The sequence below is a fragment of the Morone saxatilis genome, unplaced genomic scaffold, assembly GCF_004916995.1.
Source record: "Morone saxatilis isolate NCDOM2014 unplaced genomic scaffold, NCSU_SB_2.0 Contig1, whole genome shotgun sequence".
Classification (NCBI taxonomy): Eukaryota; Metazoa; Chordata; class Actinopteri; family Moronidae; genus Morone; species Morone saxatilis.
The window spans coordinates 9,241,413-9,253,938 of NW_023339651.1; the positions used below are offsets into that span (position 1 = coordinate 9,241,413).

Consider the following 12,526-nt stretch of genomic DNA (forward strand, 5'->3'; position numbering starts at 1 on the left):
ACACACACACACACACTACTGTCACCATCCCTAGGCACTCCCTCACCATCTCCACCTGTCGCGGGTCCAGCTGGGTGGGCACGGAGGAAGGCACGGAGAACTGGATCTTCCTCCTCGCGTCCTTGTCCGCCTCTCGCTCCATCACCTCCGTCTCTGCGGGCAGCAGCGGGTCCATGGCATCCAGCCTGTCACCTCCACGCAGCCGAGCGCACGGATGTCCAAAAGTCCAGGTTCCGATTCAAGTGCCTGTGAACTGTTAAGTGCAAACTGTGTGTTCTATAAGTATAGATAGCTTTATATTCAAAACAATTTCGCTGTTAATGAGCAGCGGCATCCATCTGTCCCTCCGGTCCTCTTGAGTTGCGTTTGACAGCTTTGCGTGCTTCCTCCTCTCTCACGCCTCTTTCTGCCTCCCTCCCTCTTTCACACACTGTCCGTTTGTCTCTCTCTCCCACTGTGCCCGTACGGACCTGTGCTGTGTGACGAGGAAGAGGGAGGAGAGGAGAGGAGGTGGGGAGAGCGTGCTGAAGCTTTTACGATGCTTTCACTTACCGTCGGAAATTTGCAGCAAAAAGTGGCCCAGAAAGTAAATTTCCCTTGAGATGCGATGGAAATAAGACGTTTCTAAAACTGCGGAGAGTCCTTTAATGTCACACAAGTTCAAAACACTTCGTGAGGATTATGTAGCCTGTTTTAGAAAGTGCAACATCCACAAGGGCCTGCAGATCAAAGGATATTCAAAAATACTCAAAAAAGATAGCCTACTGAAAATAATACTTAAAAAACTAAAGAACAGAGCAATTGAAGGCAGCATTGAATCAAACTTTATCACCAAGTATTGTAATAATATCAGCACCTACTTCATAATTTTAATTATAAAAGCAAATTCAAAGAGATTATTACAATCTTCACAACTTTCTGACTAATGGGGCATAATGGGACATTACGCACAATATCGTGAACAAGACATCATTGAACATTTTGAGATTCGATCATGTACATACACATCTACAACTCACCAAGAAGCAACTTATGAACCTTACCAGTAGCCAATTATGGCATTGTGTATATTTTGAATTTTGTGGATTTTAGATATCTGTTCATTGATATTTTATATTCACACTCTTTATATTCAAACTCTGTCCTACTTTCTACAGCACCTGTTGCTGGACTATTTCTCCCTGAATAAATAAAGTTATATCTTGTCTTAAAAGAAATATCAAGAAACATCATTGCTACTGTTGACTGTTCTTGATATTCTTGGCACAAGTGAACTGGATCTGAGTTTGAGGTTAAAACCAAGATGGCACTTCACGTACTGCACCTAAGAAAGATGAGAACATAGCAGACCAAATATCCTTTCTGTCAGTGGACCACAATTATGAGGTATTGTATATGCACATTGTGTTCATTTGTATTCTCATTTTGTGATGAAGAGCTGAAAGAAGTCATCATGAAATCCCTGTTTTTTTCTTAAATGTTTCTCAGTTTCTACTGAGAGTCAAAACTGCTCTCTCTCTATATATATATAAAAGATATATGAATAAATATAAAAGGTATTCAGTTGGGAAATTCATTGCCATGGCAACATGTTTCTCTCCATGGTGTTGCGTGTTGGCAGTCAGTAAGTGTAGTATGCACTATGTGTGAGTGCATTCAGAGTAAGTTTGAGAAGAGTAGAAATTTACATGCAAATGTATGACAAAAAGAAAAAATCCAGGACAGAGAAAGGTGACAACAATGTATTGCTCTGACATGTGGCTGTCAAATTCTTGCTTTTTATTTAATGTCAGATTATATGATGGAGGTTCCTAGCCAAACGTTCACACAAATAATGCTTCATGGTGAATTTATTGTGCATTTAAAGATATGAATTCATAGAGGAGAGAATGAGAGAGAGGGGGAAGAGATAACACAAAGATGAAGAGAGGAAAGGAAGAGAAACATAGAAGGCAAAACGTGTGTGTGAGAGGAAGGTGGCTTTCATTTGTGGGTATGATGAGTGTTTCACATATTTTTCTAATGGCTTGGTAAGTACATTGTCTTAGATCACATATTGTTAGACAGAAAAAGTAGCAGGCCGTCCTGTGTTCCCACGAGCTGCCCACAGGTTCACCCTGTACTGAAATGAACTTAAGAAAGGCCCCTGGATCTCTGCCAGCTCTGGGGAGAGTCGCTGCTGACAGCAAACTCTGACCTGCTGCGGGAGGTCTTTAGATGAAAAGTAAAACTTCCACCTTGGAAATTTAGAAACATCCCATCTGTGGCTCAGTTCACTTCCAGTTCAACTGTTGTCCTTGAAAAATGAACATATGGAGTATTGATGACCATTTGCAACGCTGTGTGACACACCTGAAACAAGGTGTGATATGAAGAGTTTGGCATCTAATGTTTAAAACAAAGGAACTATTTCCAAAGACAGGTGATATTTGCATATATGTAAATATACAACAACCTATGTTACAATCAATCACTCAGCTAACATTAAAAAGCAGAGAGCTGCAGATAGATAATCTATAGGATTACAGTATTATGACCACAAAATATACAGTATAATCCATCATTGTCACTATCAGTAATGTGCTGAGTATTGCTGCACAGAACAGTGTATTCTTTCACACCACCACTAGGAGCCACCAACTTACTTGCATAAATCCTTTATGACTAACTGTTGTATTAAACAGTAAATCACCTGTATCTGAACCCTGCAAAAGGCTATGATCAAAACATAAAGATAATGAACAAATCTGAATATTCTGGAGGATAAAATGTGATTACAATAAACATCAAAATTCTAACAATAAATGTGATCTTGAACCATTCAGGTAATTTAAACCAATCAGAAACATTGACATTAGCACTACATTAAACCTGCTGGAATAAAGTGAAGATGGACCAAACATTTCAAACAACAATATCATAACATTCTTAAAATGTCTCCACAGACATTAGAAAAACAACAAAAAAAACATCTTTGGAAGATGGACATATTGACATATTTTTGTCCCACACTAATTACAAGAAAGTCATAAACTATCATTAGTAAAACGTCTACAACACATTCCTAAAGGCCTCACTCAGTATCTTGATTATTATTGAGCTAAAGGAATGACATCACTTCCAGTATTTTATTTCCCAGACATGCACTAGCTTTTAATTACCAGCAGATGTCACCCACATGTAGTCTGAGATAGCAGATAAAGCCAGAGTTCATGCTCCTGTGTGAACATAATGTGCACTGTACATTATTATTTTAAGGTAACTTATGAAGCCCCAAAACCAAGAATTTATGACAGAAGGTTTACGTTTCACACTTGTTTTTAATCTAACATTTAAGTGTTCCCCTTTAAATTTGATTACTCACAGCCAGTCTGAATAAAACAACACAATAAACTCTCATCTCAGTTTTATTAGTTAAATTTAAAACTAAGTTTTTGTTATTCAAGGCTGGGAAAAAAGAGCACTCATCTGCAGATTCACACTGAGCTGTGGGAGCAATTGCATATCGCGTTGTAACAGACGACATAAAGAAAACCTTAAAAATTATAGAAAAAAATTCATCATAATCAAATCCTAATTTTATTGGGGAACAGATATGAATCTGAAGCTCCTCATCAGCCTAGTGTCAATTTGATGTACAAAATCAGTCATGATGTAGGTTAATGTTAAATTAAATATTCATATTCATATTGTTATTTAAAAAAGAAAACATGACTCTGGAAATACATTTTATTACAGCTTGGAAAAATACTAAAGAGGAACTACATTTAAAATGAATAATGGACACTGAATTAGTACAATTGAATGAGCAGTTCCTTACATTTATGTCCTTTAGGATGATAACACAGGGGCACCCGTACAGTAAGTCTTCATCAGCAGAGGATGGGACTGGACAGTCATGACCAGAAACACTTTGATCTCATTCAAGCATGTTGGTTGTTTCACTGAAAAAGAAAAAAAGAAAAGAAAAAGTGAGCCAATAAACTGAACACCAACAACATTTTGGTGATGATAAAGCCTTCCCCCTTTCTATTTTCTCATTCTTATTTTCTCTCTCTCTCTCTCTCTCTCTCTTTCTCTCTCTCTTGTCCTGCCCCATCTTCTGGCCCCTCTCTGCAATCTGTGCCTCTGCCACCTTTGGCACCAGCCCGCCCACAGGCACCTGTGCCAAGCCTGGCAACCCAAACCAAGACGCTCTGCTTGGCTCAGTTCAATTGACTCGTTTAGGCAATTGCACCCTGACTCTGATCTTTATGGCGGGTCCCTTATTTATCCCAGGCCTTTGTGTCTTCCTGTCTTATGAATTTCCTGTTGCTGGAAACTCGACTTTGCCTTGTAACATTTCTATAGGGGTTTAGCTGTTCCTATTGGCCCTCTTCTAATTGTATCACTAAAACATTCAATAAATTGTGCGGATTATGTGTCGGTTCATTCATCAGCTTTTTCCTTATCCAACACAATCAGTAGCCTGTGAGTAATCCTATAACAATCCAATAATGTGTGAACGATAGCATTGTAAAATTGATAATTATAAGGATTGCTTTAATTATTTCTCGTAAGGGGATTGTTTTCCTAAACCTTCTATATGAGATTAACCCCATTTTTCCCAAAGATGGAGGCTAACAGAAGCTGTTTGAATCCAGTGCGTTTTTTTTTCTGTGTGTGCCATTCACTCCTTATTCCATTTTCTCTTTCAGCTCAGTGACAGATGGCGAGTCCCTCTCCCCCAGGGGGAAGCCAGTCTCTGTGAATGCGGCCGCATGTCAATCACCGACTCTCATGTGATGGCTCTTGCCAATGACGTGCCAGCCATATGGGCCTGGCATCAGAGCTGGTATGTAACCCACCCAGTCCTGCCTCTGAGGTGCCACACGGCTCCCTCCACGCGTTTGGGCTCGGGATAGCAAGGAGCAGCAGCAGCAAAGAGAGAGAGAGAGAAAGGAGAGAGAGAGAGACAGAGCAGGGTGGCAGGAGAGGAGAGAGAGAGAGAGAGAGGTGTGAGAGCAGAAACACAGCGCCTCGCCTGCACAAGCATCCGTGCAGGGCGTGTGGATGTGATGCCCACCCGGAGAGAAATGGTGTAAACAAACCCGCTTTGCCCCGTCACTGAGCTCCACCGCGGAGGTAGGTTGCACGTTTCCAATCAATATCAGACTGATCGGAATGGATCAAGATTTTTTGTTTTTTTGTTTTTTTGTCTTTGTGTTAACGCCTGTTGTGTTGCGAGGGAGGAATTAGAGACAGAGCTAATTGCATTTATCTAAATTAGGGGCTCCGATCTCTCCTATCTTTTTTTTTTTCACGCATGCTACGTGATCAGATAGATTTTAGTCTCTTTATCGCTTCTCTTATCGAAGATATTGATCCAGCTAGGTTTAATTAGATAGATTTTGTCTAAATGAAACTAGAGATCCATATTTATCCCTAAGAGATGGCAGATTTGCATCCACAGTTTGCTTTGTATTGCTTTAGAAATACTGGGGAGTGTATTTTATCATATTTTATTTAGAAAATCATATCTAAAGATGTGTGTTTGTGTGTGTGTGTGTGTGTTTCAGTGTGTGTGTGTTCCTTCACGACGCGCGTCAGAGCACTGTGGGGGTAGAATTCTCCATAGAGATACACAGGCTAATTGACAAGGTATTGGTTGGCATTAATTACATTGTGCTTACAAGATTAGAAAAAAAAATGCGTCCTTGGACTCCACACACACAGCTGAGCTCAGATTTCTGGAGAGAGTAAAATCTGCGAAGATTTGGGGAATGTTACAGCTTTTATATTGGTTTTAAATTTCGCTTTAATAAATAACTCTGAAGTCTGTTTTCCCCGAATTATTATTAGATTTGACACCAGGAATCTTAAGGGGCAAAGATCTCCAATTAGTCAGCTTTCATATAAATTATGGTTCAAATATTTCATTAAAACGTGGTCACGTGTCCGTTTAAATAAAGATTTGATTAATCTAAAACGTGCATTTTTAATTAAGGGAAAGAAAGGTGTCAGTGAAAATAAAAAGATTGTCCAGGTCTACATCTAAAGGCACACTCCACCGCTTTCTCCCAGACATGTAACTACTTTTTAGACTAAAGTTCAGAAAAGGAAAATGTAACATAATATTTTTTTTCTTATATTCTTAATATATTTTGTCCCTTTAAAGCGCATTGTACAAAAAAAAAAAAAAAAGAAACCTGTTAATTCAGAGACTTAAAACAAATGTTTGTGATCCTGTGGTCCAGTGTGCGGCCTGGCTGCGCTGGAATTCCTCCAGGTTGGTAATTTATAGGACGGAGGAGGGACCCGCACTCTTAATGCGTCCCTGGGGGGCCATCTGAAGAAGGCCAGCACCGCTCCCTGGGCCGAGCTGGAGTGCACAGACCGAGGCACATGTGGAGGCCGAAGGGTGGCCCAGGCTGTTGCTGTATGACGTTAAAATAATCTGAATTTAACACACACAAAAAAGAAATAAAGGGAAAAAAAAGACTTTTCACTCTTTCTGGACTCGTATAACAAAATAAAAAGGTCGAAAAAGAGACCCACATTATTCACAAACCCTTATTACGGAGATTTCTACACATACAGACGGAGCATGAAAACTGTGGTTTACATTTTTCCACATTAATAAAAAAACATATTTCATACAGCCGTTTGTTGCCTGGATGTTGGGTTTAAATCTTATTCACTATAAGATAAGAGAATCAGGATGTAGTTTAAGATCTAAAAGCTGATCTTGGTAAACTTATCAAAGGGAACTGAAAGAAGGTGTAAAGAAGTATTGACCCTCATTAAAACACACACACACACACACACACTGATAAAGATTATTAAAGATAACTGTAGTCTATTTCCCCCTGGGCATATATACAGCCTACGGCCTTGCAGAAGCTCACTGAGTCAGATTCTCTTGCTTTGACTGCGCACCTGGGTGCGTAAACAACAGCAAAGCAGTCCAGCTAAACCTTGTGTCTCTTGCAGGTTGCTTGCCACGATGTTGAGCCGTCTGTTCAGCGAGGTGCTGCCGGACGTCCAGAGGCTCGCGGCTGAATGGGTGGATGACAACGAGACCGACGACTGCAAGGACAAGGACGACGATGAACACGATCACCTGGGCGACGACGACCTGGACGAGCCACTGGAAGGCAGCAGTCGAGCTGAGTCTGAGATGGCCGGCGACGATGACGAGGATGATGATGCCGAGGAAGAGGAGTGCGAGGATGAGAACGGCGGAGACAAGCCCAAGAAGCGCGGCCCAAAGAAACGCAAGATGACGGCGGCGCGCGTGGAGCGCTCCAAGGTGCGTCGAATGAAGGCAAACGCGCGGGAGCGCACGCGCATGCACGACTTGAATTCAGCGCTGGACAATCTGCGCAAAGTGGTGCCGTGCTACTCCAAAACCCAGAAACTCTCCAAGATAGAGACTTTGAGGCTGGCCAAGAATTATATATTGGCCCTTGGGGAGATTTTACGCAACGGAAAACGTCCAGATGTGGTGACCTACGTGCAGATGTTGTGTAAAGGCCTGTCCCAGCCCACCACCAATCTGGTGGCTGGCTGTCTGCAGCTCAACACCAGGAACTTCCTGACTGAACAGTGTTCAGATGGATCCCGCTTCCACATGCCCAGCTCTCCTTTCTCCGTCCATCCCTACTCCTACCGGTGTTCCCGCCTCTCCAGCCCTCATTACCAGCCCGGATCCGGTGCACTTAACTTGCGGAGCCATTCCTACGGTCCTGGGTACGAGGGCGTGTACCCGCCGGGCGGAACGTCTCCTGATTATAACAGCCCGGACTACGAAGGCCAGCACAGCCCGCCCGTCTGCCTGAACGGCGGACTGTCCGGGAGACAGCAGGAGACTTCTGAGACAGACAGGAACTATCATTACTCTATGCATTATTCCGGACTGGCCACGTCTCGACCCAGCCACAGCATCCCTTTTGGGCCCTCGGGAGCGCGCAGCGGAGCTGCGCACTCTGAAAACATTCCACCTTTCCACGATGTGCACTTGCACCATGACAGGGCGCCCCCGTATGAGGATCTCAATGCTTTTTTCCACAACTGAGCCCTTTCAATCAGACGTATTGACCTTACAATGACAATCCTATAATGTGTAATATTGTTTGGGAAACAAGAGCTTCAGAAAGGATGAGAGACAGAAAGAGTCCCCTGATTACCTTCTGTATTCTACTGATGTCATCCCTATACTGTTACTGTACTTCCTATCAAAGTGTGTCCAGTAATATCCTGTATGCAGAATGAGTGCAACTGACATAAAAGATGTATAGGCCTAAACATGTTATGACACAAAGAACAGAAATAAAAAAAATGTTTTATAATTGTCTGATATGATTGAACAGATCTTCTTCTGAACATGAGGGGGACATTCACTCTCGGGCTGTGTGAACATGTAGGCCTCAAACAGTGGCTCAGTCTTTTTCATCTCTTAATCATAGATCAAAAACAGAGAAATAAATCTTAAAAAAAAAAAAAAAAGCCTTCACACAAATGAAAACCTCCTCTGAAATAATATCGTCAGGAATCTTTGGCTGCAAAGGGGATTTATCCCAAAAAATCAAATAACAAATATAGACAGTGGTTTCAACAGGCACATCAATTTTTAGAAACCTTTTCCCCTTTAAATTAAACATCAAAATAGGTTTTTGTGCAGTTTTCCTTGTTAATAAATTTCATTAATATGATAAAAGTAATTTTACTTCATTTGATTTTCTGGTGAGGGTATTTTAATTCTATCTATATAAATGTGAAATTTGTCTTAATTCTAGCTTTACAAATTAAGAATTTATAGGCTTCTTCAAACTATAAGAAATAAAATGGATGATAGGAGGCACATAACACACAACACTATCATTTTTAAATTGATTATGGATAAGCTATAAATAAGTGCCTTGGCCTGTAGCAGCTAAGAACAGGACAAAAAAACAACCACTTATATTTGAAAGTAAATTAGACTAAATGCCTGAACTCAAATAATCCAATAAACACGAGATGTTGGACAGTTAAGGTACAGAAATCAAACAAACATGTTAAAGAAATTGACAGAATTAGCACAATGCACATTAAAAATGATACCAACTTTAAAATGTCTCTGACGAAAGAATCAGAATATATGTTTTACACCAAAAATGTGTTTTAATCTCACACTCCAGCTTGGACATTAATACTGGTTTGGACTCTGAAGTGGCCTTAATTAGACTCGTAAAGACCGTATCCGGCCAAATGTGCAAAAGGTATGCTTTCTTAGACGTCACGTTGGGTGACATTACAGTGAGACTGTACATGTTGTGCAACCTTTGGTTATGCACAGCAACAAGGAAGTATTGGAATAAACACACATGCATTATAACAACAAATTGTGTTCATGTAAAGTAATTTGAAATTCCAGACCTGTTAATGAGCGAGTTAAGAAACTGAAATATATTTTTCTTGTTTTAATAGAAAACATTTCTGTGGGTGAGCATTTTGAAGCACTGATACATTCAACAAAACAACTGATGTTATGTAGCAGAAACGGACCGACTCACATAAATGATTTTAAATCAGAATGAGGTCTTTGAAACCTGATCAAAAGCAATAAGACGTGTTTCTTGTGTGTTCTTTGACGTTAAGCCATCAGATACATTCAACAATATAATTAAAGTAAGTTAGAGACTGGGCAAAAGGCCTCCATCTCTCAGAGCAGGAGACAAAAAGCACCAACAGTTGACACACAAAGTGTATTTTTAGATTTGTTCTCCAGCACAGTGGAAGTGGATCTGGGCCTGCTCACAGCAGCATGGTTTGATTCAGACCTCTCAGACTTCCCAGGTGAGTGTAAATAATACAACGATCTGGTTAACGAATCACAACACTCACATATGTTCATAATAATTAATTAAAATACCAGCATTAACCAAAAAGGACTAAATGAGTAACAGCTTGATACACCTTTTATTTTTATTTTTTAAAACCTGGTTGCAAAAACTAATATTTTCACTCAACCTGCTGCATTAAATACAAGAGTTTCGCAGATTCCTGGTATTTAAACAATTATTTATATTAAATATTTGACAATTTACATAGGCTTGATCACATCATTGGTGATTTCTCAAATCAATAGTGGGAGGAGGCTCCATCCTTGGACCACTGCCCTGGGTCCCATATGTTGTTGCGGACGTCCAGGGGAAATCAGCACCGGGCACCGCAGGGTGGAAACTGTCCCATCCAGCATTGACCCAGGCAAAAAAAAAAGAGACGCAAGCAAATTCTACATGGGAAGGAGTTACACTGAAAAAATATGCATTTGTTACAGTGAGAATAATAATACATATATTTTTTACATTTTTAATTTGATTTAATTTTTGCCTCAAAGGCCCATCTGACTCACCAGTCGGGCAGGTGCAAAATCAGGTAAATCAATGGCCTGTTGTTTTGAAATAAAGAAGCCCAGGGATGGCATAATGGACACACACGTGCACATTATAACACACACACACACCCACACACACTCATCTCTCACCACAGATTATATACACAGTCCAAATGGTTACTACCAGCACCAATAATAAATTAATAGATAAATAAATAAACAAATTGGAGTGCCTCATGTAATAATTGGACAGGCTGCAATTTTGTTGATAATCAAGGTCAAACAAGCAGGAAGCTGATTTTTATTTTTAGATTATATATTTTTCTCCCAAAATAACAGGTTTGCTTTTCTGTATCAATAACAGGACAACCTCCATCAGTGTGTTATGAAAGATTCAGAGCCTAGTTAGCTTTTGTTTAAAATAAATTTGCTCACTTTATAGCTGAGACCCAATGAAATTAGGTATTTTGCATTAGACTACAAACAAATAGTGTCTTCACTATGTGCTAGTCCAAATGAACATAAATAATTGTGAGGAAATTAACAAGCTATGTATCCTGCAAACTGCTGCGTGGGTTCTTGCTTTACCTCATTCTTTATAAGGTAAGGTAATAAACTAAGGTTTATAATTTTGGCCACATCTCATTTTGAAAATTAACTTAACTTTGATATTTATTTCCCTAGATAGATAGATAGGTTTCTAGTTAGTTAGTAAAAAAAAAGAGCTCATCCATCGACCCGCAGGTTGATTAAATAATAAGACACTTGTATGAGTGGTTGAATGCCTCGAAGCAAAGTGCAGTCATTTAAATATTTAAACATTTCCGTGTTTTGTACAGAATTAGGTCATCGAATAATCCTCTATATGACACCGAAAACTGTCCGTCTGTGATATTTGCAGGATCCGTCTGTGTCACGTTTAGTCTACTTAAGTTCCCAGTCCCATGTGAAGGGCAGGCCTCGGAGGACAAGGTGAGAGGCACATTTCTGATTTTATTTTCTAACCTCTCAGTTAGACTGTGGAGTTTTTTTTTTGGTTTTGTTTTAGTGAGGAGGGGCGGCGGCTGGCAGAGGATTTGATAGCGGAGCGCGGTGCCAAGTCGCTAAATGTCTGAGCACCAGTAAAGCCAGAGACCAGTAAAGCCCACCATCACCAACCCGGTGCCAGCTGCGCCACGTGGCAGCCAGGCGGCCCCTGCCAAAGTGGCCCTTGTGGGAGGGACCCAGTATTTCTTTCCTAATTCACTCAGCATCTGTTCATTATTCTCCGCCGTTAAAGGAGGCTGAGTGTCCACACGCGGCCCCCCGGACCAAAAAGAGACCTTTTTCCCCCCGGTCACGCACTTTTGCATTAGACCGCAGACAGACCCACACGTGAAACTAATCGGACATTACATGCGGGGTTAAAGAGGTGTTCTTCAGATCCTGTCAGGCAGCTTCTGCAGCAAACTTTTAGACTGTGTGTGCGACTTTTAGGCTAAACTCACCTGTGGGTGCAACCTCATTCAGAAAATTACATTTTATCCAAAAACCCTAAATCAGTAAAAACGCACATTAATATTATAGCTATTAGACTGATACCTATTATGATTATTACACAAATAAAACCATGTGAAGGCGTGAATTAAAGTGAATTAACCTTTGTTAACCCTTAAAGACCTGCACGGATCTCGGGCCAAACGAATAATCATATTAATTCCTTATTATGATGGAGGCTACTTTTACTCATATTTTTCTGAGCTTGGATTTACATGTCACCTCCCAAGTGGGCTGACACCGTGATAATGTAATGGTCAGTCAAAATATCTATAACAAATAGGCTTAACTGACGCAACTAAAGTCCATAAAATCAATTAATTGGGACTCTGTTCAAGCGTAATTGTCCGAATGAATGTTTATAAAATAGCATGTAATTACTATAATTAAATAATCCAGCACAGGGCTACATTTAACTGCTTTAAAACTGATCTGCTAAACTCGCAGCAGAAACACAACACAAAGTAGGCCCAGGCCTACAGTAACGTAAATCTCCATCTGGAGAGTTTTACTCCCATTTGTCAGATTAGGTACACATTTATCGGATTAATTATTTTGGGATTAATCTGGAAAAAATATTTCACGGCACTAATCAGTGTCATAATCATAACATAGAGCATGATGTTGTTG

General features: G+C 40.3%; 2 protein-coding genes across 2 annotated transcripts in view; one reads left to right on the plus strand and one right to left on the minus strand.

Moving 5' to 3' along the window:
* Positions 1-464, minus strand: part of LOC118330560 (protein phosphatase 1 regulatory subunit 1B-like) — a 12,934-nt gene extending 12,470 nt beyond the window's left edge. Inside the window, exon 1 of the mRNA XM_035665147.1 lies at positions 47-464. Within this exon, the coding sequence (XP_035521040.1) occupies positions 47-175 (129 nt within the window). The 5' untranslated portion in view covers positions 176-464. The remainder of the gene's footprint in view (positions 1-46) is intronic.
* A 4,513-nt stretch (positions 465-4,977) lies between these two features.
* On the plus strand, positions 4,978-8,297 carry neurod2 (neuronal differentiation 2). Its single transcript, XM_035666942.1, has 2 exons — positions 4,978-5,124; positions 6,973-8,297. The coding sequence occupies exon 2, from the start codon at positions 6,986-6,988 to the stop codon at positions 8,054-8,056; it is 1,071 nt and encodes a 356-aa protein (XP_035522835.1). The 5' UTR covers positions 4,978-5,124; positions 6,973-6,985; the 3' UTR covers positions 8,057-8,297.
* The last annotated feature ends 4,229 nt before the right edge of the window (positions 8,298-12,526 follow it).